Raw genomic sequence first — 26355 nt, forward strand, 5'->3', positions numbered from 1 at the left:
ATACATAATGAACTTTAGAGGAGGACAATCATTGGTCTACGGTATCCATTATTAAACCTAAACACAGTTCTTGAATACAAAAACTTTCCGTGATTTTACCAAAAAATATTACTATGTTGGAGAGTGGTAAGCAAGATATTCAACAATGAATACTTAATATAACTCTTGTGTATAAAACCAGAAGTGTGAAAGTATAAGATAGAAAAGTGAAAGTTAAAATCTAAAAATGCTTTGACTTAGAGAATCCAATATGGCGTCAGAAAAGGAAAGGAATTAAATAAGAAGGAGACTAATTAAAAATAATGCAAGAAGAATAAAGATCGAAAGAAAAAAGGAAAAAAATGTAAGACAAGACGGAGAAGGATTAAAATGTAAAAATGTTTGTTAAAAGTATTCTTATCCTGGAGATAGTTTGGAGTATTCCTGGTTCATCATCTATATATCTCAGCTCAGGTCTTCAATCAGGTAAAGGTTGACCCACTCGACACTGGCTTAATCATATACACCTAACTATTTTCAACTTTTATTAGTAAACTAGCTTGGGAACTTAGCTTTGCCTGGAGATTTTAACAATCATTTAAACAAGACCATTTCTGTCGTGGAAACCAGTTACCCAATCAAATTTTAAGGCTAATTGGGCAAAGGGTTCACGAGTTATGATCAGGCATATGTAAAACAAATAGACAGACACACATACTTTATATGATTAAATTATTATGCTTGGCTAAAATCGGGTACAATAAGCTTTACATTTAGTTTAAAAGCTGTGTTTACAAAACCAGTTTTATTTATTAGATGGATGTAACCCTACAGTGTACCGTGTACTTGATGATACCCGGAGATCCCCGTCCTTTCATCCTCAAGATCAGGACGATCTTCTCTGTGATGATCTCCTTCCTCCAGGATGGTATAGACTCATGGCTCAAGGTAGGAATTAAAACAGAAGAGTCCGGACACACTTATTAAGGTTGGAATGAATGCCATTCATGCAGTGATTTCTAAGTGGCTTAAAATAGAAATAAATGTGTTTCGATTATAAAGGGATGAAAGGGGGTATAGGCTTTATGCGATAAAAAAGCGCTTTTGATCGCTACTAATCTCACTTCTATCTGTTGCGTCTATGAGGAGAAAATTGTTAAAAACGACTAATACCGAAGAACATAATGTCCATACAAATTCAGAAAGATGCAACATTCAACTCGGATCGTAAACAAATCAATTTAATTCCAAACAAATCCTTCAGCTATTATAAACAATAGTCATCGATTATTTTTCGACGCATTCGTAAATAGTTGATATTTCATAATATTATGTATTTTTCATGATCTAAGAGTTACTTTTGAAAATATTTATTCCTGTTGGCTGTTACGAGGATTTTTGATAATGAAGACGGCATCATATTTTCCAGGAATGTTCGAAAATCCAGTGCCAGCGAAAATTATTAAAAAAAATTTTTTTTTAAATATTATGAAATATTAACTATATACGAATGTGTCGAAAAATAATCGATGACTACTGTTTGTAATATATGAATGATTTGTTTTGAATTAAATTGATTTGTTTACGATCCGAGTTGAATGTTGCATCTTTCCGAATTTGTATGGACGCTGCGTTCTTCGGTGTGAGTCGTTTTTAACAATTTTCTCCTTATAGACGCAACAGATAGAAGTAAGATTAGTAGCGATCAAAAGCGCTTTTTTTATTGCATTAAGCCTATACCCTCTTTCATTTTTCGCGAAAAGTAACGATTTATAACTCATATTTCAGGAAAATCCGGGTTTCTACCTTCACGCTGTCCCGGAGCAGGAGTTTGTGGAACCTCAGCTCCAGTCTGGATGGAGACCAAGATACCAGACAATCTAACACAGGTAACCTCCAGTCTAGCTTGAGACCATGATACCCTGGTAACCTCAAGTAAATGAACGGAGACTTGGATACTCTGGTAAACTCCAGTATAGATGGAGACCTGAATACCCTGTTAACCTCCAGTACAGATGGAGACCAGGATACCCTGGTAACCTCTAGTATAGATGGAGACCAGGATACTCTGTTAACCTGCAGTAGAGATGGAGACCAGGATACCGCGGTAACCTCCAGTATAGATAGAGACCAGGGTACCCTGGTAACCTCTAGTATAGATGGAGACCAGGATATCCTGGCAACCTCCAGTATAGATGGAGATCAGGATACCCTGGTCACCTCCAGTATAGATGGAGACCAGGATATCCTGGTAGCCTCCAGAATAGATGGATACCATGATGCCCTAATAACCTCCAGTTTAGATGGAGACCAGGACACCCTGGTAAATTCTAGTATAGATGGATACCAGGATACCATGGTCACCTCCAGAATAGGTGGACACCATAACCCTGGAAACCAACGTTGGGTATACCGTATACCTACTGCCAACTGAACACGTTTTGTAGAAGAACAGTGAATATAATATCTTATATATTTTTTGCTAATTTTAGATTGAGTCCTCAGCCTGTGTTAGCTGGCCCTTCCATGGGTCATCTCCTGACTGTTGTTTGTTTACAATACCTGTTATTGTAAGGAACTGTGGGAGCTTCCTCTCATACTATCTTCAACCAACTCAGGCCTGCTCAGTAGCGTACTGCATAGATACAGATAAAGGTAAACACGACTATAGTCCTGCTCAGTAGCGTACTCCATAAATACAGATAAAGGTAAACAAGACTATAGGCCTGCTCAGTAGTGTACTGCATAGATACAGATAAAGGTAAACAAGACTATAGCCCTGCTCAGTAGTGTACTGCATAGATACAGATAAAAGTAAACAAGACTATAGCCCTGCTCAGTAGTGTACTGCATAGATACAGATAAAGGTAAACAAGACTATAGTCCTGCTCAGTAGTGTATTGCATAGATACAGATAAAGGTAAACAAGACTATAGTTCTGCTCAGTAGTGTACTGCATAGATACAGATAAAGGTAAAAAAGACTATAGTCCTGCTCAATAGTGTACTGCATAAATACAGATAAAGGTAAACAAGACTATAGTCCTGCTCAGTAGTGTACTGCATAGATACAGATAAAGGTAAACAAGACTATAGACCTGCTCAGTAGTGTACTGCATAGATATAGATAAAGGTAAACAAGACTATAGTCCTGCTCAGTAGTGTACTGCATAGATACAGATAAAGGTAAACAAGACTATAGTCCTGCTCAGTAGTGTACTATAAAGATGCTAAGCACATGCCACAAGCAAAAATAGGATTAAGATAAAAAATCGGAATTTTGTTTGATTCAAATGTTATTAAACCTATTAAAGGTCTAAAAAATTTTAAAAAAAAACTTTGTAAAACTAATAGCAGGCTATTGCCCATCGCTATTCGTAGATTTCCTGGAATTTTTATTGAACAGACGACATTTGAACAATTTGAAGAAATCTGCGCACAAATTAACATAGAATAAGAAATTCAATATGATGATGAAAAAGTAATAACTCATTCTAACAATGATTTAATAAGAAATTTTGATTAAGAAATATGTTTCTATACATCTAATTAGTTTACTGTCGAATTTGTGTTACATTTTTAGCTGTTGTTACTGAATAATTAAAAAACAATTCTCAAAATCATCAATCCAAAATGATTAATCAACAATCTATGAAGATTTTATTGATTGAATAAATACTCTCTTGCTGAACAACGTTTTACAGGTATCAAATAAATTCTAAAAAATTTCTCTACAAAACTGCATTCTCATCTCAACTACCACTAACTAATTAAAAAAATGAAGAAATTACAAGAATTAAACACTGTTAAAGAATTAAAACCAAGTTTACCGATCAGATTAGGGTTTCAATGGTATCATTGGGAATCAGACACACACCCTTAAAATAACAAGGACAGTCCCTTTAAAGACTTTAGGAATGACATTTTGAACATTTTCCGGTATCAACGATTTTTTCGAGATCCTAACTTATTCGAAATATCACAAGTGAAGACATTGTAAATATAAATCGTATGAGTGGGTTTACTATTAAGCTTTTTAGCAGGGAAAAGGCTTAACTAGACTGCATTGAGGCCAAACCCGGCAATTTATGATTTTGCACGAGTTCAAGCATTCTTCTTGAATTCGATTAAGTTACAAAACAAAAGAATTTTCATGAAAATGAGCAGGATACTTGGATACAGATATATCAACTGGGTGTTACAAAAGTGGATTAAAACTTGTTGGGTATAAATAAAAATTATAAATTTGCCCCCCTCCCCTCAAACTATCTAAGATACAGGGCTACCCACAAAGGATGCGACTTCAGAGACGTTAAAGTTAAAGTTAAAGCTAAAACTACTTTAGAGGGGGCTTAGTATCTTTCACAACGTACCCCAACGTCTATAGAAATAAAGGAAATGTCCACTAAAAATTAAAGCAACTCATTTAATAATCGTCTTAAAGGTACTGTAAGCGTAATTTCAAGTGACCCTCCATGCAAAGATAGCAAATCTTGATTCACAACGATACCCTTAAAACCGTTATCCGATCAATAATGTGGAAGATATTGTAGTTTTTCTAAAGAGAAAAGTGTTTAATTCCTTTATGTTTTCCTGCAGTAGAAATGCGCCAAACACTTCTGTAGAGAAACCACAATTGAAAATGATCAGTTTTTAAAATTATAAACATTGATATCTAATTCATACTTGATCAGACATAGCTTTAAAGGCTACCGATATAGATCATACTTTGCCTTCTTCGCAAACAGTCCTTTTAAACCTCTTTTTATAATACGCAAACAGTCCCGTTGCAACTTCCTGGCATTAAACCAAATTAAGTTAAAACTAAAAGCATAAAATTTATTATAATAATGAAAGAAATATATCATTTTATATATAAACTAGGCTTTTAGGGCGCTTCGCGCACATCTTCTATTTCAATTGTGAAAATGTTCTCTTTGTTCAAATTGTAAAAGAAAAACAAATAAAATTTCGTGGATTTTCAAAATTTTCAAAATCTGAATTTTTTAGAGGCAAGTTTTAAAAAAATCCATAAATCTTCCCTGGGGTCACGCGAGGACCCACAACAAATTTGGGCCCGATCGGTTCAGCCGTTTTAAAGTTTATTGGATACAAACTAAAAGAGAAACAAACAAGCATAGTATATATATATAGATTAGTCAATCAAATTATAAAAAACAAACAAAACAAAACAAAATGTCAGAAAAGTAGAAAAATACTTTTTCAGCAAAAAATTGGGCAGTATTTCCTCGAAAACATTCAATTAACCATTTATGAAGATTATTCTACGGAGTACTTACAAATAATTACAACATGATCTTTTGTAATACAACTGTTCACATATTTACTTTAAAAGGATTTAAAATTTTATTTTTGAAACCAGTTTTAACTTCAGGCAATATATATTTACTAGCAGATACAAGGGTACTTAGTACTTCCTATGGTAGTACTAGGACAAACGTGAGACAGGCAAAACGTATATATTATACATGTTGCGAGACAAACGTAGAATTAACAAGACGAGACGACACAAACGTCTGCCCTACTTTTTTATGTCCTACTTTTGTCTTGTCCTGCTTTTGGCTTGTTCTACGTTTGTTTTGTCCTGTCCTATACTTTTGTCTTGTTCTACGTACGTTTGTCCTGTCCTATACTTTTGTCTTGTACTACGTTTATTTTGTCCTGTCCTATTCTTTTGTCTTGTTCTACGTTTATTTTGTCCTGTTCTATACTTTTGTCTTGTTCTACGTTAATTTTGTCCTGTCCTATACTTTTGTCTTTTCTACGTTTGTTTTGTCCTGTCCTATACTTTTGTCTTGTTCTACGTTTATTTTGTCCTGTCCTATACTTTTGTCTTGTTCTACGTTTATTTTGTCCTGTCCTATTCTTTTGTCTTGTTCTACGTTTATTTTGTCCTGTTCTATACTTTTGTCTTTTTTGTCCTGTCCTATACTTTTGTCTTGTTCTACGTTTATTTTGTCCTGTCCTATACTTTTGTCTTGTTCTACGTTTATTTTGTCCTGTCCTATTCTTTTGTCTTGTTCTACGTTTATTTTGTCCTGTTGCCATCATGTTGCCAGCATATATAGGGATTTATAAATTTGAGTTTGGGGCAGTAATTCAATTCCTTTAAGTAGTTTAAAAGGTTTGTTACCATTCTTATTTTCAGTGGATTTGGAGGAATTAAAATAAAGTTTATCGGGCAAGGTGTATTGAGTATCCTCGAATTTAAGATTGGCTGATATCTTTTTCTTAATTCTATTCAACATTTAAGTTTTTGTGAATATCTTCATAAAATTGAAACATTATTAGTATAAACAAAAATCCTATATTTTGTGTTTAAAATATTTTTATGACTTTTTTGTTCTTGTTAAAAAGTGTTGAACAGGGTTAAAGAAAGTATATATTATGCAAAAATAATCTATTAATTGAATAAGTTAGAAGAGCTGTAAAGATTGATTTAAAAGGCGAGTATAAAGTTTACACTTGATTAAAAAGGTTTGCATAAAATGTAAAGATACAATAATCTCATTCTTGACATTATTTCCCGGTAAAACTGTTTCCCGGGATAATAAAAAATTCCGGATATGGAGTTTATCTTTGATAACCAAAACAAAATAGTTTACAACTTATATCATACTACACATCGTTATTTTTGCTTTAGAACAGTTTTAAATATTTGAAATTGCTTTAGTTTAACCCGAAAATATATGTTTTGGGGGATTCCTTGCTATCTTTTTTCTCCTTTCCCACTTCAGTAATTTCTATTTCTTTTTCTTCTTCTTTCCTATTCCTTCCTTCACCATTGCTCTCATTCATTTTCTTTTCTTCTCTATTATATTCCTTCTCCCTTCTCCATCCTTTTCTTCTCTATTATTCTCCTTCTCCCTTCTCCATCCTTTTCTTCTCTATTATTTTCCTTCTCCCTTCTTCATCCTTTTCTTCTCTATTATTTCCCTTCTTCCTTCTTCATCCTTTTCTTCTCTATTATTTCCCTTCTTCCTTCTTCATCCTTTTCTTCTCTATTATATTCCTTAACCCTTCTTCATCCTTTTCTTCTCTATTATATCCCTTCTCCCTTCTTCATCCTTTTCTTCTCTCTTATATTCCTTCTCCCTTCCCCATACTTTTCTTCTCTATTATTTCCCTTCTCCCTTCTCCATACTTTTCTTCTCTATTATATTCCTTCTCCCTTCCCCATACTTTTCTTCTCTATTATTTTCCTTCTCCATACTTTTCTTCTCTACTATTTTCCTTCTCCCTTCTTCATCCTTTTCTTCTCTATTATTTTCCTCCTCCCTTCTTTATCCTTTTCTTCTTCTGTTTTCAACCAACTGCCCTCCAAGTCCTCCAAGAGCAAATAGTTTAATAGTTTTTAAAGGATGAAAAGGAAAATAAATGATTCAATAATATTATTTTCTATAAAGATCATAAATATATAAAGATTTTTCTAAATTATAATTTTTCAGCTTTTAAATAGTTTGCTGTAACATTTAGCATTTAGGAAAGAGTTTAAGATTAAAATTCTTTTGTTTAAATGATGTCAAGACTCAAGATAGAGATTATTAACATGTTTTGATATTAATGTCATCTGTGCAACTTGATGCAGGACGGAGAAGTTGTATAATCAGAGAACGCATTGTTAGCTTAGAACTTTAGATTTGCATTTAGCTCAGGGTACAAACTTTAACTGGAGGCAAACTTAATATTATAGAGATATAACATATAGCCGCATCAAATATTAATAATTTTATTTTTTAGGCCCCACTGAGACGTCTCAAAACGGGGTAAGACAAGATTGGAAATCAATCGGATTTAAAATGGTTGAAGAAAGGAAATCCAACGAACAAAATGACGATATACCCATAAAGCAAAGTAAAGAGAAGAATATTGAACTAAAAGGAGGAAAAAAGCATAAGAAGTCTAAGAAGGAAAGAAGAAGAGAGAAAGATGAGAAGAAAAGAAGACAGGAAGGAAAACCAAGAATACAATTAAACCTGGAGAATCAACAAGTTCGATTCGAATGTTCACTAAACTTCAAACCAAAGGAACAAATGTAAGAAAATCTATTAAAGGGGCTGTAGACGTTATTTTAACAGACCTTTTATTAAAAAAAGGGGCAGGAGGCCGGGTTCAAAATGATCATGATGAGGAAATGATGTGGAAAATATCGTTTGTCTAGCTTGAAAAATGTTGGATCCTGACGATTTTTTCATTGTTTCGGCAGCTATATTCCTGAAGAGAACCTACATATGAAAGTAGAAATTTATAACTCATAAATTCTAGATCAGACAAAGGTTTTAAGATACCGTTGTGACCCAGACTTTACACTCTATAACACCTGAAATTTCGTCTACACTCTACAGTCCCTTTAACAAGAAAACATTACACTCTACAGTCCCTTTAACAAGAAAAAATTGTTTTATTTAAAAAACATAGATTAGAATAAAGTTGTAAATTAATTAAATACCATTAATATATAAATTATAAAAGTGCTATCTGGTCTCGAATTGAGAATAGTGGAGTTGAGCTCCTGGATCTCTCTGTGGAGGAGCTAGAAAACGGTATTAGTATCTTCTCTCCTGGTATCCTCATACAACCTGGAGATAAGGTGAATAACTATTCAAAATTCTCTGTGGTTTAAATCTTTGTTATAAAAACTCATTGTTATACTTGATTCTTCTTTTCAAGTTTAAGAGTAATCTATAAATGTATTGAAAAATAACTACAATACCAGATCTTTTCGCGTCATTTTTCCATAATGTCGTCTTTCAATAATCTTATTTTACTCCTAGTTGGTTTGTGAAGTTGATGGTATCCGAAGTGAACCGTATCCTACAGGGTTGAGTATACAGGAGCAGAACTTGAACCTGAGAGAGGACGGAGGAGTGGTGAACCTAGATATTGTTCAGCATACTCCGATAATCTGCGCTTCTAAACCCTGCTCAGCGCAGCTTATCATTCAAACAAGAAACTCATGTAGGTCATTTGTTTATTTTGTTCATTATCATGCTTTTATGAACATTGAACATGTATGAAACTTGTTAAAGAATTGAATCTTTGCCAGAAACTCAAATGTTCTAATCCCTATATCTTTGCAACCCGATTGTGTAAACCTTAAATATGTCTAACTGAAGATTATTTGATCTAACGGAATCTCAGAGTATGTGACAAAGACTCATTTCCTTTACAATGTATTGTGCAGATTATGTAAATGTACAATGCACGTGTTCATTATAAATATGTTCATGTAGATTTTCCGTTAATACTTTAACCTAAATTATTGACTATATTCTTATGATTTGTTGGTTTCCTGAAATATTAACTATTCTTTTGACTCTCATATATTCTACACTTTAACCCGGAACATCGGAGACATCATAAGAATTTAAGCAATGTCATTTTGAAAAAAATTTTAAGGGGTTTTTATACTATAATACCTAAATCTCAGTATTTGTAAAATAAATAATCATGAAATATGCGGCAACAGTTTTGAAGAGTTTTATATAGTTATCTAATTAAAAAACTGAATATCTGCAGCATTCCATTATCAGTAGGTTTAGAAAACGACATTTTATTAATTCGTTCGATGTCTCCGAAGTACTGGGTTAAACTGTCTTAAATATAATGTCGTATTCCTCGGTCGGGTTTAATTAATTTTCTTACATTGCTTTTCAATATCTGAATATATTTCTAGTTGTTGGAGTTCGTCCTTCTGATATCCTTGTCTCCAGGTGCTCTATACCACTGAGAGAAATATCGGAGTGCGATGTGCAGGGTTGTGGGAACCATTCTCTTCAGGTTGAAATTTTATGAGCTTTATTTGTTATTTTACTCGCTTGGAAACCCAACTTTGCCGGGAAACTTAACTTTATCTAGAAACGTCAACTTACTCATGTCTGAATTTTTAAACCAAACTAAGAACACTCCTGTGGTTCTACCGAGTTCCCGAATCAAAATTTGAGGCAAATCGGTTAAGGGGTTCATGAGTAATGACCGGACATACAAACAAACAGCAAAACTAACTAGTTCATTCTGGAGCATGTTGAAATTCAATCTGCAATTCTTTAATGGAATAAGTTCCACTTATTAAGGTATCAGCTGCCCTGGATCTGATCACTGACGGAGATACAACTAGTTTTCTAGACTTTGCTGTTGTGTCCGGGTCTTTAACCAATTGGGATAATTACTTCTTTCCGTCTGTTCAGGTAAACTTCATGATTTAAAAAGATGATCCAAATATTGACTTCCAGAGGTCGGAATATTTGTGTGAGGTATCGTTGTAATCTTGAACGCTTGATCTCGATATTCAATGTGGGCACTATTAAGGATAGCTTAAATTAATTCGTAGGTCTGCATAGGATGGAGATCAATGCTTGATCCCGAGATTTTAAACACAAAAGTTCTGACTTTAGACAACTTAAATAAGATTAAAAAAATAACATATTTCTAGGATGATAAATTTTTTTTTGTAAATTTTATGTGAACATGTAAAAGGACTTGAGTCTTTGGCACATAGCCTAATTTTCTAATCCCGAGTACTTTGTTATATGATATCGTAGACCTTTGATATTTCAACCCTTTTGTTCGAACAAATAATATAGGTTTGTTAAAAAAAAAGGTTTAAACCATCAGGTAGCACAGACATAGAGATTAGAACATATTGAATTTGTGGCAAAGATTTTATTTTATTTTATTTATTTTATATAAGCCTTCGTTTGACGCTTACTTCAAGGAGTGATCACTGGTTAAATATAGAATATCCAGAGGAGTATTTTGTATACACAAATTCTTGATGCGCAATTCAATGTACGGAAAATGTCGTCTTCTAAGATGAATAGATAAAAATCTCATATGACGCCGCTCTCGCCCCTATAATCAGTGACGTCATATGAGGTTTTTATCTATCTATCTTAGGAGACGACATTTTCCTTTCATTGGAGAGTAACCACCCTTGTTATACAACCTTGGTATATACGGACTAGGTGGAGGAAAGGAGATTTTTTTGTGAAAATATAAATATAGTAAATTGAAGAACAATACATCGACAGAATTATGTATTTTGTGGATTCTGTGATTTTAAGAATTTCCATCCAGTTTTTTCCCGGTAAAACCCCATTTATAAAATTTATAAAGTTTGCAAGAGCAAAGGGAGAGATTATATATTATTCTGGTTCTAGGTAAAGGTAAATGATATCCCAACCTCAATGTGTCACGTGTTCACGGATCCTCATATGATCAGTCTTGACGGAGCTAGGTTCGATCTCTATACAACCGGAACCTTCCTGCTCTACAAGAGTTTGGACGAAAACTTCGAGGTTCATATAAGACTTTGGGAGTGCTCCAGGTACAAGACTTATTGACAAGAAAATCTGTATTGTAATTAAATTACCGCTAAAGTTTTCTTATTTTTTCTTAAAACCAGAAGGCGCATTTGTTACTAGCTATAAATAAATTTTTGCATTAAAGGAACTGAGTTTTTGCCACAAATTATGATTTTACAATCGCCATATCTTTTCAACCTGATGGTGCAAACCTTTGATATTTCAAACTATCATTATTTGATCTAAAATGATTCATAGTTTGAAATATCTAAGGTCACCGACATTCAAATGCAAAGATATAGGGATAAGAAAATCAGAGTTTGTGACAAAAACTCAATTCCTTTGTTCCGGTTTATCAGTTTTAGTTCTTATCTGGAGAACATTTTATTCCAGATTTTACAGAATTAAAACATCTGTGTCCGAATTTATTGAATTTGAGCCGCGGCTCAAATCTGCCCAAAACCGGTTTCAATTGAGCATCGGCTTAAATCTTGAAAAATTGAATATAATTTAATTGGTACCAACCATATTTGAGAACGGATTAAATTTAAGCCGCGGCTCAAATTCTTTAACTTCGGCCTCAGATTTAGTTTTACCATCTGGTTTGATTGTTTTTATTTGTCTAGGACTGGGATGAGCATGGTATCCTGTGTATGTGGGATGGTAGTAAGGGAGGGAGGAGATATGTTAACCCTCGATATGTGCGGGGATGAGGGTAGAGACTCCCTCCCCCGCCTCAGTATGCATAGTATACCCGGAGCTAGGATTAGAACCAGGGTCCTAGAATCCAGGAAAGGAAAAGTACTCACGGTAAGGGATTAAAAACCAATTTAAACTTTTAAATAGATTTCCATATTTTACAATCAAACTTTATTGGAGAGACACGATTTCCTGATTTTATTTTAACTGATTCAGTTTGAGTTCGAGAGCGGTCGAAGGTTGAGAATACACCTGGAGTACTGGGGTCTCTCCCTATCTCTCCGGGTACATGGAGCAGATCATGGTTACTCAAGGTATCAGGAAGAAAAGAGGAAACTTTTAAAAAACCTCATTTTCGTTGTCGCCCCCCCCCCCCTCCATGATGTTCAAACATAAAAAAGAAGAACGTGATCAATTATTTGTTTTGTGTCTAGAGGACTCTGTGGTATATTTGACGGTGATAAAACAAATGATTTCCATGACAAAGAAGGGCGAATCCTGGACGTGAGAATGAACTATGGTCAAGTTAACAAGTTTGCAGAGGAGTGGAGGTATCTTCAAATATCTTCTTGGCATCTTCTTTGACCTGTTCTCATTTTTATCTATTGCAACTTTTTTTTCTCAAATTTTTTTGTCCACTTATTTCTTTTCTAACTCTCATTTCTCTCTCTTCCTTAATCCATCTCGTTTTTCTTTCTGTTCTATCCTAGTTTCAAGGTAAAACACAATCTTCACAAAGTCCCACGACAGTGCTCAACGAAATCTTGCTTAAGTGTGAACAAATTAGACGCCAAATAGTTTTCTTTCTCTTACTAAACCATTAAAATGAATCTGTAGGTTGGAACCTGGATCCAGCATGTTTGATAAAACTCCAGTTGTTGGAGACTTGAAGGAGAAACCCAGGCTGTGTGGATGCTCGGAGCAGATGAGGATTGTTACTCAAGGTGGGCAAATACTTAATACTAAACATTGGAGAGAAAACTGTCACAATTTTAGATTAGAAACTCTTTTATGTTATTGCCTAGAATCAACCATGTTGGAGATCTAACACCTAGAAAAGCTTATTAGGAACACTACCTGGAGTATTAACTATCTTTTTTATAGATGTATCTGGGTCTAAAGGAGAACTAGAAAGTTCTTGCTCATCTAGCAAACCACCTGGAGTAAACCAACTCTTGCAGTTTATCGATATTAGGAATCTAAATAGATACTCTTTGAATTAAAACTTTTAATAAAAAAGTTATTTCTCAATAAGAATTCACATTCTCTGTCCTTTTTGAGATCGGAGGGGTCTCTTCACAACTTTTTTCCATCTATTAAATGTCTTTATTTTAACGAAAACATATAACGTAAAATTTTCCACTGAATCATTCCTTGAGTATATCTATTGTTGATCTGTAGTCCGAGTGTAAGTGGAGATCCACTTCAAGGTGTTGATGGATTTATTAAAACTAATCAATGGTTCGATTACATGAATGATCAGCCTTCCTACCCTAACTTAAATCACAGAACAAAACAAGGAACAGTTTTGGAAACAAGAAATAAGATTAAATATCCAAAGAGAGTTCGTTGAGATAGTTTAGAAAAGGCGGAGATAAAACTGGTATTATTGATTGTTTGTTAAAAAAACACCGACGCGGAAGCATCAAAGTGGAGGAAGCAAAAATACTTCACAACAAAAGTGCAACTTTACATTATTAGATTTATTCTTTTAACAATCACAAATTAATGTGGGGAAAAAATCGATTAATAAATGAATTTCTTTTGGAAACTTTCAAGTAAAAAAAATAAATCTCTCAAAAAGTCATAAGAAAATTCATGCCAATTTGAAAAAGTCAAAAGTTCAATTGAGAAAAAGTAAAATCAATACTTTTGGGACATTTTCCGACATGAAATAATCCTGAGTTTGGCCTAACTAAAGTCTATTAATTGATAACGTAAGTTTCTTCATTCACATTTTCTGAACCTACTGATGATAGTCTTTGGAGAAGGTTTCGATCTGTACTACTCTATCCCTACTCGGAGAACTCGGAGATCGTCCTCAAACCATCTTTACAATGCACTACCAGAGTCTTCATATATTTTTCCAGGTTTGGTAAAACAAGGTTTATCAAAGTAAAATATTCTACCAAAAAAATTAAATAATTTCTTGTTTTGTTTTCTTTTTGAAATCAACAAATTTCAATCTTTACAATCTTTCTTTTGAATTATAAACTGATATAACAGCTAAAGATCCAACATTTATTAAATAAAAGAAAAAACAGAGACGACAATCTTTCCAGAGTGTTCTGGTTACCACTGTAGTCTCTAACGTTTAATTATACTCCAGGAGATTACAATGGAGATGCTGGAGAACCTGTGATTCCAACCTATCCTACAAGATCAGGACTCACAGAGGAGAACGTTTATAAGCTGTGCAACCAGGTATAGTTTAAACAATTAAATTTTCCAATTTATAAACTTAAAAATACATTTTCTTCAGGTCATCATTAATTCTACAATGTCCAAAGAATGCGGGAAATATATCAAGAATATTATTGATGTTCTGGATATGTGTGTTTTAGGTAACAATTAATATTTTTTAAATTCTTTCTTGTAAAACTGAAACAGTAATTGAAGCGGGTTTTATAAAAAAATATTGCGTCTTTGTCACAAAATTTGATTTTTTCTACTCTATATCTTTGCAGCCCAATGTCGCAAACCTTAAATATTTCAAATATTTTCTATAAGATCAAATAATCTAAGTTTAAAATATGAAATATTTAAACTATCAGGGTGCAAATATCTAGTCAATATAAAATTTTTATTTGTGGCAAAGACTCAATTTCTTTGCTTCTCTCATATTTTATCCAAATTGTATTTTATATAGATGTATTCTTGATGGATGATACAATGTGGGCCTCCTATACTCTACCCCTCCTGGAGAATATATGCGAGGAGGAGACCCTAAACCAACAGCTTACATGGGACATGGATCTCATGGGAAACCTTATCCCACCCCGGAGAATCAAGGACGGAATTAACTGTCCAAACTTCTGCTCCGGTAAAGGGTATTGCAACGGGAAAGAGTGTGTTTGTGATCCTGGATACACGTCCTTCGACTGTTCTCACTTCTCAGACTTCCATACAGAAACAGTTCTACCTCCATACCTATACATGGCTGGTAACTATTCTATCTGTGATCTACAACGGGATGATTGCTCAAGGATCCGGGTTCTGGGACAGGATTTTCTTCAGGGGCCTGGATTGGCCTGTAGTCTCCGGGAGCTTGGAGTTCCAGAGTCGGAGAGTGTAAAGAAGAAGAGCAAAGCTGAGTTTATCTCCGACAAATCTATCAATTGCAATCTCGATGGAAAAGTTTACAAAGGCGAGGAGGGGAAAATCTTCGAGATCCGGGTTACAAACGATGGAAGAGAGATGAGTAATGAGATATTTATCTCCGTCTTTGACTCCACATGTGAAGAATGTCCTGAGGGACGAATGCCCCAGCATCCAACCGTCTGCAAGAGAAAATCGTCTGTATGTCAAGGAAAGGATGGATGTTATGAATCTGACTCCGTTCATCCTCAAAAACCCTGTCTGTTGTGTACGAATGGAGAATGGAAAACATTGGAAACTAGAATTTTTGGCGAAAAGAATATTTCCCTGAAAATACTTGCTGGGGAAATTTTAACTTACAAAATGGATATTTTGGACTCCGTAGCTCAATTCAAGGTTCTCAATGGTCCAACTGGATTAAAGATTAAAGACGGAGTAATACATTGGAGCTCGTCCGAGGAATCTACTGGAGAAGTTGCTGAACTGATTCAGATAGTTGGAGAAACGGAGTGTGAGGTTCAGGAAATATTGTTGCTCCGGGTCCAAGTTGAACCCTGTCCTTGTAAGAACGGAAGAATGTGTCTGAGGTCCAGGAATGGAACAGTTTGTGAATGTGAGAAAGGATTCAAAGGTATTAATTATAATGCTGGCTATTAAACAGCTCAGAGAGAATTTAAAATTACAGGTTTTCAGTAACATGAAATAAATAAGATATCTGAAGTGTGCACAATAGTTGTTAATTATATGAGTGTCTATATTCATACTTTTTGTTATCTATAGTTCTCTATAGTTATCTTTAGTTGTATATACTTATCTATAGTTATATACCTATATAGTTATCTTAAGTTATCTATAGCTATCTATAGTTATTTATAGTTATTTACAGTTATCTATAGTTATCTATACTTATCCATAGTTATCTATAGTTATCTATGGTTATTTATAGTTATCTTTAGTTATCAATAGTTATCAATAGTTATTTAATTGTTATCTTTAGTTATCTATAGTTATCTACTGTTATCTAAAGTTATCTATAGTTATAATTATAGTTATTTATAGTTATCTATAGTTACCTATAGTCATCTTTAGTTATCTCTAGTTATCTATAGGTATCGATAGTTTCTATTGCTTTCTATGGCTATATATAGTTTTCTAGAGTTCTCCATAGTTACCTATAAATTTCTATAATTCTCTATAGTTAACTATAGTTATCTATAATTCTCTATAATTCTTTAAAGTTATCTAAAGTTATCTATAATTCTATATAATTCTCTATAATTCTCTATAGTTATCTATAGTTATATATAGTTATCTATAGTTATCTATACTCATCTATACTTATAGTTATCAATAGTTAACTTTTACTTTTACAATTTTGTCAGTTTTTTAATATATATTTATTTCTCCAGGAGAGGATTGCTCTGAACCAGATACATCCTGTACTCCCAATCCTTGCTTCTACGGCACTTGTGAGATTAGAGAAAATAGAATCCAATGTGTCTGCGATCAAGGATTCAAGGTGGGTATCAGGGATTATAGGTTTACATCAGGCATACAAGGTGGGTATTAGGGATCCAAGGTGGGTATAAGGGGATATTAAGGATTCTAGGTTTATATTAGGGAGTCTAGGTTTTATTACGGATTCTAGGTTTTTATTAGAGATTCTAGGTCTATTTTAGGGATTCCAGGTTTATGTTAGGGTTCTAGGTTTACATCAGGGATTCTAGTTTCATATTAGAAACTCTAGGTTTATATTCGGGATTTAAGGTTTATATTCAGGATTCAAGGTTAATATTAGGGATTCTAGGTTAATTTTAGGGATTCTTGGTTTATATTCGAGACTTTAATTTTTCAGGGATTCTAGGTTTACTCCTGGGAGGGGTCAGATATGGGAGGGGGGAAAGCTAAGGTCCCGCCATGTCTAACATACAGTAAACAAAAATAGATCATGATCCAGGATAATGTGTCTATTATGCATGTACAAAAAAATCGTATTTTCGACCTTAAATCTACATTTCAAGATTCTATTTATCTAAACAATATTCATAATTTTTAATACTTTGAAGAGCTTGAGTTAAAAAATAAACTTAAAAGTTTGGAAACAAATCAACTCAGTATTTTATCCTTAAACATTCAAAGTCTTCCAGAGAAATTTGAAGAATTTATAACTTTTTTAGCCACAACCTTTAATAAATTTAAGCCATCAGCTATAGCCCTACAAGAAATATGGAATAAACCTCAGAACTTAGAATTTATTTTAGTAAATATCCATCCTTTACACTTTAAAATTAGAGATAAACAGGGATTAAATAATAATTCAAGGGGAGGTGTGGGACTTTGGGTGGAAAATTATTTCTATTTTGAACCAGTAGAGTGTATTTTTATCTTTATTCCTCGGGTTTTTGAATCTCAATTTATTAAGATTAAAATTGGCAAGAACAAATATATCCTTGTGGGAAATATATATCGTCCAAATAGTGCTCCATATGCAAACATTTAATACTTTAATCAAACAATTAAGTCATATATTCTCTATGATTAAGTCTGATCCAAATTCTAAGAATGTAAATGAAGTCATCTTAGTAGGGGATATATAAACATAAAATTAAGACACACAAATCATATTGATACAGGACTTTACCCAGATCTTCTTGAAAATAGTTTTTTACCACTTTTACCTCTTCCAACAAGGATACCTGGATCCTCAGCTACGTTGCTAGATCATATTGTTACAAACACAGAAACACTGCTGATGTTGCTTATGATTCAGGAATTATCCTTTCAGACACTTCTGATCATTTTCCAGTTTTATATATTCGTCATTTTAAAGACAAATCTGCGAAAGTTAATCCTGTAAAAACATTTCGAAAATTAGATGCTCCATCCATTTCAAGGTTTAAAACAATGCTAGAAAATGAAAACTGGGACATTCTTCTAAACACTGATCAAGAAACTTCCTTTAACGTCTTTTTTAAAACTATAGGAAACTGTTTTAAGTCTTCATTTCCTAAAAAAGAAAACAATTTCTGCAAATAATAAAATAATAAATATAATTGTTTTACTTCGCTATCCCTGATAGCACCCATCCGATCAGGATGAATGTGCATTCTAGATAGATTTTTCATTCGGACTTCTGTCATGGTGGCTCTGGTTCACGTATACTTCTTAGTGCACTGAATAAACAGCAAACTAATTTTTTTATGTTCACTCTATAGTTTAAGATTTGAAAAGTGTGAAAGCTATGCGTTCTAAGGGGGGGGGGAGGCACTGCCCCCTTGCCCCCCCTGTATACGCCCATGTTCCAAGTAACACTTAGCATATATACTATTTATAACTCCTTATTTCGCCCCTTTGTAGAATATGGAATTGCACCCTGGGGGGAGAAAAAAAGTCAAATGGAAAATATTAGCTTGCTCCAAAATCGTGCAGTTAGAATTATTGATAATGCAAAAACAGCTTCACATACCGATCCTCATTTTTTAAGTATAAAATCCTTAATTTAAATGATTTGACTGATTTCAATCCAGCAACATTTAATGTATAAATACACGAAAAATCTTCTACCCTCATCATTTAACGACACTTTTAAAAAACTCGGAAAGGAATTTGACATTCTGAATACAGGCTCATTAGAATATCTTCCCTCATATGCACTTCTTAAGATATGGAATAACCTGCCACTTGATTTAAGAAGAAGTGCCTCGATAGGCATATTTAACAAAAAGTTTATTAGAAATGTTATCTGACGCCTACATCTCAAAATGCAATAAACCCTTTTGTTATTCTTGCTAAAAATATGAATATTCTGTTATACATACTAAACTTTAAAACTGAAAAATCAATTATTTTGTTATGCTGCACCTCGGTCTCTCTGAATTTAACTAGTAATCAAAACTTAGTATAATTCATCATATTGTAAACGTTTTAATATTAATTATTTGGGAATAATACCCAAAACAGCAAATAGCTAATCTCCACCTAATTGCTATACCACATACATTACAGTAAACAACATAGAAATAGTTGCCAATTTTTTGCCTGTAACATTATAACTTGTACATGTGTATTTTTAGCAATAAACTATATCTTATCTTATCTTATCATTGTCACTTTTTTTTGTCAAAGAAAGATCTATGTAGAACTTAAACTCACCATTTGCTTAATATTAAGCAAAAAAACTTCACATTTATAATATTTTGGAAGACCTATGAACTTAAAATTTAACAACTTTCATTACAGGGAGAGCTCTGTGAGGATGAGATAAGTCCCTGTCAGCCAAGTCCTTGTTATCCAGGTATGTATTTTAATCACTTTGTATGTATTATCTTATGACAGTAGTTCTGAGTAAGAAACAGGCTTTTCCAATAAGCTTGGAAACTTAGTGACAACTAAGATGTCGTCTTTTAAATGAGTGCTTAAGTATGTCATTCATGTCTTTTAAAATTAAGTATTACACAATGATAGTTTTTATCAAAGACTCTCTCAACGTTTTACTTAAATCCCATGTTGATTGGGACACCCTGTACAAGATTACATTTTTCTGAGACCTCTTTTTTTAAACTTCTTTAAATCTATCAATAACATTTATTTATTTATTGCTCAATAGGTGTGGATTGTCTTGAGCTAGGAGATGGATATGAATGTGGACTATGTCCTGAACCTCTAGTCGGAGACGGGATGAGCTGTGAACCTCCTGGTTTATGTAATCCTAACCCTTGTTATCCCGGAGTAATCTGTACTCCCTCTAACTGGCATTTCTCCTGTGCTCCGTGTCCTCCTGGTATGTGGGGAAACGGAGTCAATTGTTTCAAGAATAATTATCAGGACAAAATCTGCTCAGGGTTGAATGATAACTGCAAACCTTCTCTGTGTAACAGTTCAAACCCAGATTTATGCTTGAATGATAATTCTTTACCAACAGATTCGACGTTTACTCCAAAACGTCCTAATGAGCCGGAGAAACCTCTGGGACGTGTTGAGATAGCAGAGAGAGCTCCAGGACGTGATAAGACAATGGTGAAAACTACAAATCGTAATGGTTTATCAGAGAAAACTTCAAGACTTGCTGAGATACAAGAAGAAACGTTGAAACTCTCCGGGGTATTAGAGAAACCTCAAGAACATGTTGGGATATCGGAGGTCGTCTCTGGACATTCATTACTAGATCAAACTTCAGGATTTACGGCGAAATCTCCGGATCCATGTAAACCTAATCCATGCTTCACAAATGTATCCTGCAATGTTGATTCTGGATATGTGATCTGTGGAAACTGTCCATCCGGATACAAGGTCTGTATTCTCACTGCTCAGATAGTCGTGAAGTATCTAAACATTTCTATTTTTAGGGTGACGGGTTCCAGTGTACCAGAGATTTTTGCCATCCCAACCCTTGCTTTGATAACGTTACCTGTCACAGTCGAACTACTGGGTTTCTCTGTGATCCTTGCCCCGCCGGATTTATAGGAAACGGAATCAACTGTCGAAACTTATGCTCCGATATCTCCTGCCATCCCGGAGTAAGTTGTTTGATTCTTGACGGATCTCCAGTATGTGGAAAGTGTCCGGAGGATATGATTGGAGACGGATCATCCTGTGAGACGGATGCATGTAAATCCAATCCTTGCTATCATAGTGTGGATTGTATACACAGGAATGGAACCTATGAATGTGGTCCATGTCCCCGTGGTTATCTTGGAGATGGAGAGTCATGTTTCCGAAACCCTTGTTTATCCAAACCTTGCCATAGAGGAGTAGAATGTAGAGTTCAGAAGAGCGGAGAATTCTCTTGCGGTCCCTGTCCTCAGGGTTTGGTTGGAGACGGTAAGGTTTGCTCTCTTCCTGCCTGTCTCTCCCGACCCTGTTATCCAGGTGTAGAATGTATAGATGAGAAGGATGGAGAGTATAGATGTGGAGAGTGCCCGGAGAACCTGGTCGGAGACGGAAAAGAATGTACTCCGGATTATTGTGCCAAAGAAAATCCTTGTTTCAGGTAGAAATTTGTTTTACACAAATCCCAAACTTTGAAAAATACTAAATGTGAAAACATGATAAAGTCGTGATAACTGACATATCGTCTTCTTGAGATATCGAAGAATTGAATTGATTTTTGAACCAAATATTTTAAGATATGACGAATTTACATCACTTTTCCTGCATATTTTGTCAGAAAGTCCAAGATCAAAGACTTAAATTCGTCTTCTAACTATCCCGTTTTGTGGGAAACACAGTATTTCAATATCTCTTAAATACTCAACATATGACAATGAGAAATCATTTTTGATTTTCCTTTTGTTCATAGTAAAAGGAAACTAAATGAAGTGATGAGGATATTAACTTCTTCTGATTTGTTTTCAGTGGAGTGAGCTGCTACAATATGCCTGGAAAAGCTAAGTGTGGGAACTGTCCTCCTGGTTATGTTGGGAATGGTATAAAGTGTACACCATCAGATGATCCCTGCTCTACCAACCCCTGCTACCATGGGGTTAGCTGTGTTAATCTCTGGATGGGACGGAGTGCAGGGTTTGTGTGCGGATCCTGTCCAGATTCTCATATCGGAGACGGGATTCATTGTCGGAGAACGGATTCATGTTCTCCGAATCCCTGTTATCCCGGAGTAGCTTGTTCTCCGCTAGATACCGGAGAGTACAAGTGCGGAGGTTGTCCCAACGGTATGCTCGGAGACGGTATTTTTTGTTTCGGAGCTGAAGATGAGATAGATAATTGTCTGAGCAATCCTTGCTATCCTGGAGTAGCTTGTAAATCCACCCAGGACGGTTTCGAATGTGGAGTATGTCCTCAGGGTATGGAGGGTAATGGCGAACAATGTCAAGGTACAATATTTTTGATGTTTAATAAAGTGTTTTTGATCCACTTGACTAAAAACCCGTTCGGTTTTTTTGACTTTCTTTATTTAGATATTGATGATTGTTCTCCGAACCCTTGTTATACTGGAGTATCCTGTACTGATATTCCTGCACCTAAACGTGGATACTCCTGTGGATCCTGTCCTCCCCCCTCTAAAGGAGACGGGACACTTTGTGTCATTCCTCGTTCCATCTCCTGCCCGGATACTGTGAGATGCTACCCTGGTGTCTCCTGTCTCCAAGGAGTAGGTGGAGATATATCCTGCGGATCCTGTCCTAAAGGTATGGAAGGAGATGGAACCCTATGTCGGAGAAAATGTTTCCCAACCTGTAATGCGCATCAGAGATGCTCTGAGCAAACCTGTCCAGATCCACCATCAGAAGATATTTCAAATTTAACCCTCTCACCTCCAGCAGGTAGCTCTGACCAGGCTCTGGTTGTTACCGGAGAAGCATCACAATCTACCCAACCTTCATCCCATTCTTTTCTTGCTTTTAAAACTCCTAAATGTAAAAAGAAATGCAGGTGAAATATTTGCATAATATGGTAATTGATGATGATGATGATTATGATGATGATGATGATGATGATGATGATGATGATGATGATGATGATGATGATGATGATGATGATGATAATGATACAGGAACGGAGGAACATGCGGAGGAAGAAACCGATGTTTATGTCCACCTGGTTGGAGGGGCAGATGGTGTAATAAACGTAAGCTACAATTGTTTTCAAACAAAACTCCGAGAAAAATGTTTTTTTTTTACAACAAGGAGGGCTAGTTACAAAGCTGGTTTCGGAGTGAAAGATTTACATTTTGAAAGGATTTTTTTAAAATATAAAAATTAGTTGAACACCACAATTCTACAATAGTAAAGTATTTTAACTTCTTGTACAATGTACATATCACAACTATTCCTACCTCTGCAAAAATGATGATGACCTTGTTGTTGAAAAGGTTGCATCAATAATTATGTGTTTACCACATTGTGCGAAAGGTTGCAAAACAATGAAAGATGTTTATCTTGTTGTGTTGGTGGTAGGTTGCATCAATAATGTTGTGTTTAGCTCGATGTGCGGGAGGTTGCAAAAACAATGGAAAATGTGTTGCTCCCAATCAGTGTTCTTGCAAACCAGGATTCTCAGGATCAAATTGTAATAGAGGTATGAGAGACAGAACAGACAAGACAATATCAGACTTAACAATATCAGACTAAACAATATTAGTATAGACAATATCAGACAAGACAATATAAGACTAAACAATATTAGTATAGACAATATCAGAAAAGACAACATCAGACTAAACAATATCATATAAGACAATATCAGACAAGACAATATCAGACTAAACAATATCAGTATAGAAAATATCAGACTAAACAATATCATATAAGACAATATCAGACTAAACAATATTAGTATAGACAATATTAGACAAGACAATATCAGACAAGCAAGGATTCTACATGGAAATACAATTCACAGACATTTCCAAGACAATTTTTAACTTAGACAAATAATTGAGAATAAAGCAAAAGGGTTTTGTTTTTTAAAGAAAATCTTTATAGACTTTTAACATTTATAACAAAGTTATATATTCTATACCAAAAAACCACATATGAATATGATGAATCGGACAATTTGCAGATATTTAATTGATTAAAGTCGGAGACACAATTTACACACCTATACAGGGTGTCCGAATAAACATAAGGTTAAGTGACGACTTCTATATCGTCTTTGTTTGTCTTGAGACGTACAATCTTTATTAAGATACATACAGTGTTAGGCGATTATATCAATACAATGTAGACGACTTTCGATTTAAATTTTGATATATATCAATCTTTCAAACAGCATAAATTCACACAAAAGGAAACAAATAGAAGCTGTCAATTAAAAAAACTTCTCTTTAATTTCTTGTAAACTTGTAATTCGAAAAAGCTCACCTACCACTATACTTTACCAATTATCAACTATGTGAAATCGAACACGATTTTCAAGTCTTCTCTTAATTCCCATGTTTATTCCGGGACACCCTGTAGTTTGTATTTAAGTTATTAGCCAGCTCTCAGACATCACAATACATTCCTCTTCTCTAACAACATGAGATAAAAATTATTTTTATTTTTAACTAGAATGCGCACTGCTTTGTGAAAACGGTGGATCTTGTCGAAAGAACGGAAAATGTCGGTGTCAGCCGGGATATTTCGGTAAAACTTGTTCTAAACATGTAAACAATACACCGGACATAAACAGTGAAATCAATAATCCCGCGACCAGGGCAAGCAAAATAAACAAAGTGAAATTAATTCAACAATATTTATCGTCAGCACAGAAGTAAAGGTAAATAATAAATGTCGTCTTTTAACTGACTCGTCTTCGTAATATCCTGTTAAAGGGTCACCCAATCCACCCAAAAAGGATGAGACGACTTGAAAATCTTCAAATATGACTATCACAAGTTAAAATTAAATGTACTGAATAAAATTTTTTTTTTTTTATTGATTTGGCAACTAAAGAAAGAAGTTTAAAGTTGCTGGGAATAATCAGTATAAGAATAGACACTATAAATTTCGTATATAGCGTCTCTAAAGTCTCATCCTTTTGTGGGTAACCCTGTACAAATTTCGTATATAGGTGTCTCGTATATAGGTGGGTAACCCTGTACAAATGGTAATGTTTTTATTGAACTTATTTTCCCATACAGTGTAAACTAGAAAACTGTGGAATAGGAAGATGACATAAAATCAATAATGGAGTGTGTTTTATGTGTTACTTCTGACTTATTTAGTAAAATGGGTATTTATACAGTGATACACTGCACACATGCTGTGTCTCATTATCATTAAACTATTCATAGTCTAAAAGTCGTTTTCCCATTTAAGAGTTATCTGGTTTCCCCCGGAGGAACAATATTGATGTATAAACTGTAAAACAAGTTATCACGGATTAAGACAATATCAAATTCTGTAAAGCATATTTTTGCTTAATTTACAATTCATAGCTACAAAACACCAAAGTGATCCCCGTAATATTCTAAAATATTAAAACCACATATATCTTTTTGGTTATATTTCAAAGGGGAACATTGGCAGTTTGCTTAAAATTAATTTCTTAAATTATTTTATTTTAACAGTATCATAATTAGGCACTGTTAAGCCATGATGGCGGAATGACAGTCGTCTTTACTCTTGCTTTTCATTAATTTTAAAATTGGAATCCCATATAACTCATTTTTTATACATATTTGGGAATAATAGAAAATTCAGCGATATGACCTATATTATATAATCACATTATCCATATATAGAAAGAACGTTAACGACATTATAATTATAAAATTCTGCTTTTTGTCACTGTACTATTATTTATGGTAGGTCTTCTCTCAATTCCACTTTATTTTGGTGAACATTGTTATACAGTCTTCGTCCTATATATCAATACAATGAAGACGACTTTCGATTTCAATTTGTATCCCTACCAAGCTTTTAAAGAGCATAATATCACATAAACATGAAAAAAGAGAAGCTATAAGTTAACAGCTTCTTTTTGTTCACTTGTAAACTTGTAATTAGAAAATAGCTTGTTAGAATTCAAAACGTCAAAAAGTCGTCTTCATTATATTGACATAAACGCTGACCACTGTATCATATTGTGCGAAAATAAATTGTGAAAAATACTCTGTTGAATGTCAGCAATAAGTTGGAAGAACAATTTTGCTTTTAAAAACTGAAAGCAAGGTTTTATTTTAGAATTGTATTACATCAATATTTTTTTCATTTTAGTATGCAAATATGCCATATGTTTCTCTGTAGTGGTTTATAATAAACATTGTGTTGAATTTATGTTGCTAATTATGTGATCTGATTTCAGCCACCGTTTTTTAATAATTTTCTTCAGACAAAAATCATAATTTGGGTTGAAAGTCACTGGCAGAAAAGGATTACTTAAATAACATTATTTATAATAAAAATAACTTTTAAATAATTGAATTAGCAATTCTAGCAAATCAAAATAACGCTATAACTTCCGACAGGAAAACCTAAACTTTGAAACAAACAAAAAACCTCTTCTAAAACTCTCTCTTTTAGTTTTCAAAATTACTCTCAAATATTTATTTATTGATTAATTATGATTGTATAATATATGATGTATTAGAA

At 34.0% G+C, this 26355-nt stretch overlaps 1 protein-coding gene across 1 annotated transcript; it reads left to right on the forward strand.

Annotated features, from left to right (window-relative positions):
* Nucleotides 1–26355, forward strand: LOC111697655 (von Willebrand factor D and EGF domain-containing protein). The gene is made up of 29 exons (XM_023467730.1): nucleotides 1–465; nucleotides 796–927; nucleotides 1768–1868; nucleotides 2472–2634; nucleotides 7740–8034; nucleotides 8472–8589; nucleotides 8774–8957; nucleotides 9676–9779; nucleotides 10073–10186; nucleotides 11159–11325; nucleotides 11929–12112; nucleotides 12218–12315; nucleotides 12436–12552; nucleotides 12839–12945; nucleotides 13106–13196; nucleotides 13403–13521; nucleotides 13981–14091; nucleotides 14331–14425; nucleotides 14484–14565; nucleotides 14871–15950; nucleotides 16729–16838; nucleotides 19559–19613; nucleotides 19926–20608; nucleotides 20665–21308; nucleotides 21674–22149; nucleotides 22234–22708; nucleotides 22830–22903; nucleotides 23258–23353; nucleotides 24331–26355. Exons 1-29 carry the CDS (start codon nucleotides 378–380, stop codon nucleotides 24534–24536), a joined length of 6369 nt encoding a protein of 2122 aa, XP_023323498.1. The 5' UTR covers nucleotides 1–377; the 3' UTR covers nucleotides 24537–26355.

This window comes from Eurytemora carolleeae, unplaced genomic scaffold (assembly GCF_000591075.1).
Source record: "Eurytemora carolleeae unplaced genomic scaffold, Eaff_2.0 scaffold115, whole genome shotgun sequence".
In the NCBI taxonomy this organism is placed as follows: domain Eukaryota; kingdom Metazoa; phylum Arthropoda; class Copepoda; order Calanoida; family Temoridae; genus Eurytemora; species Eurytemora carolleeae.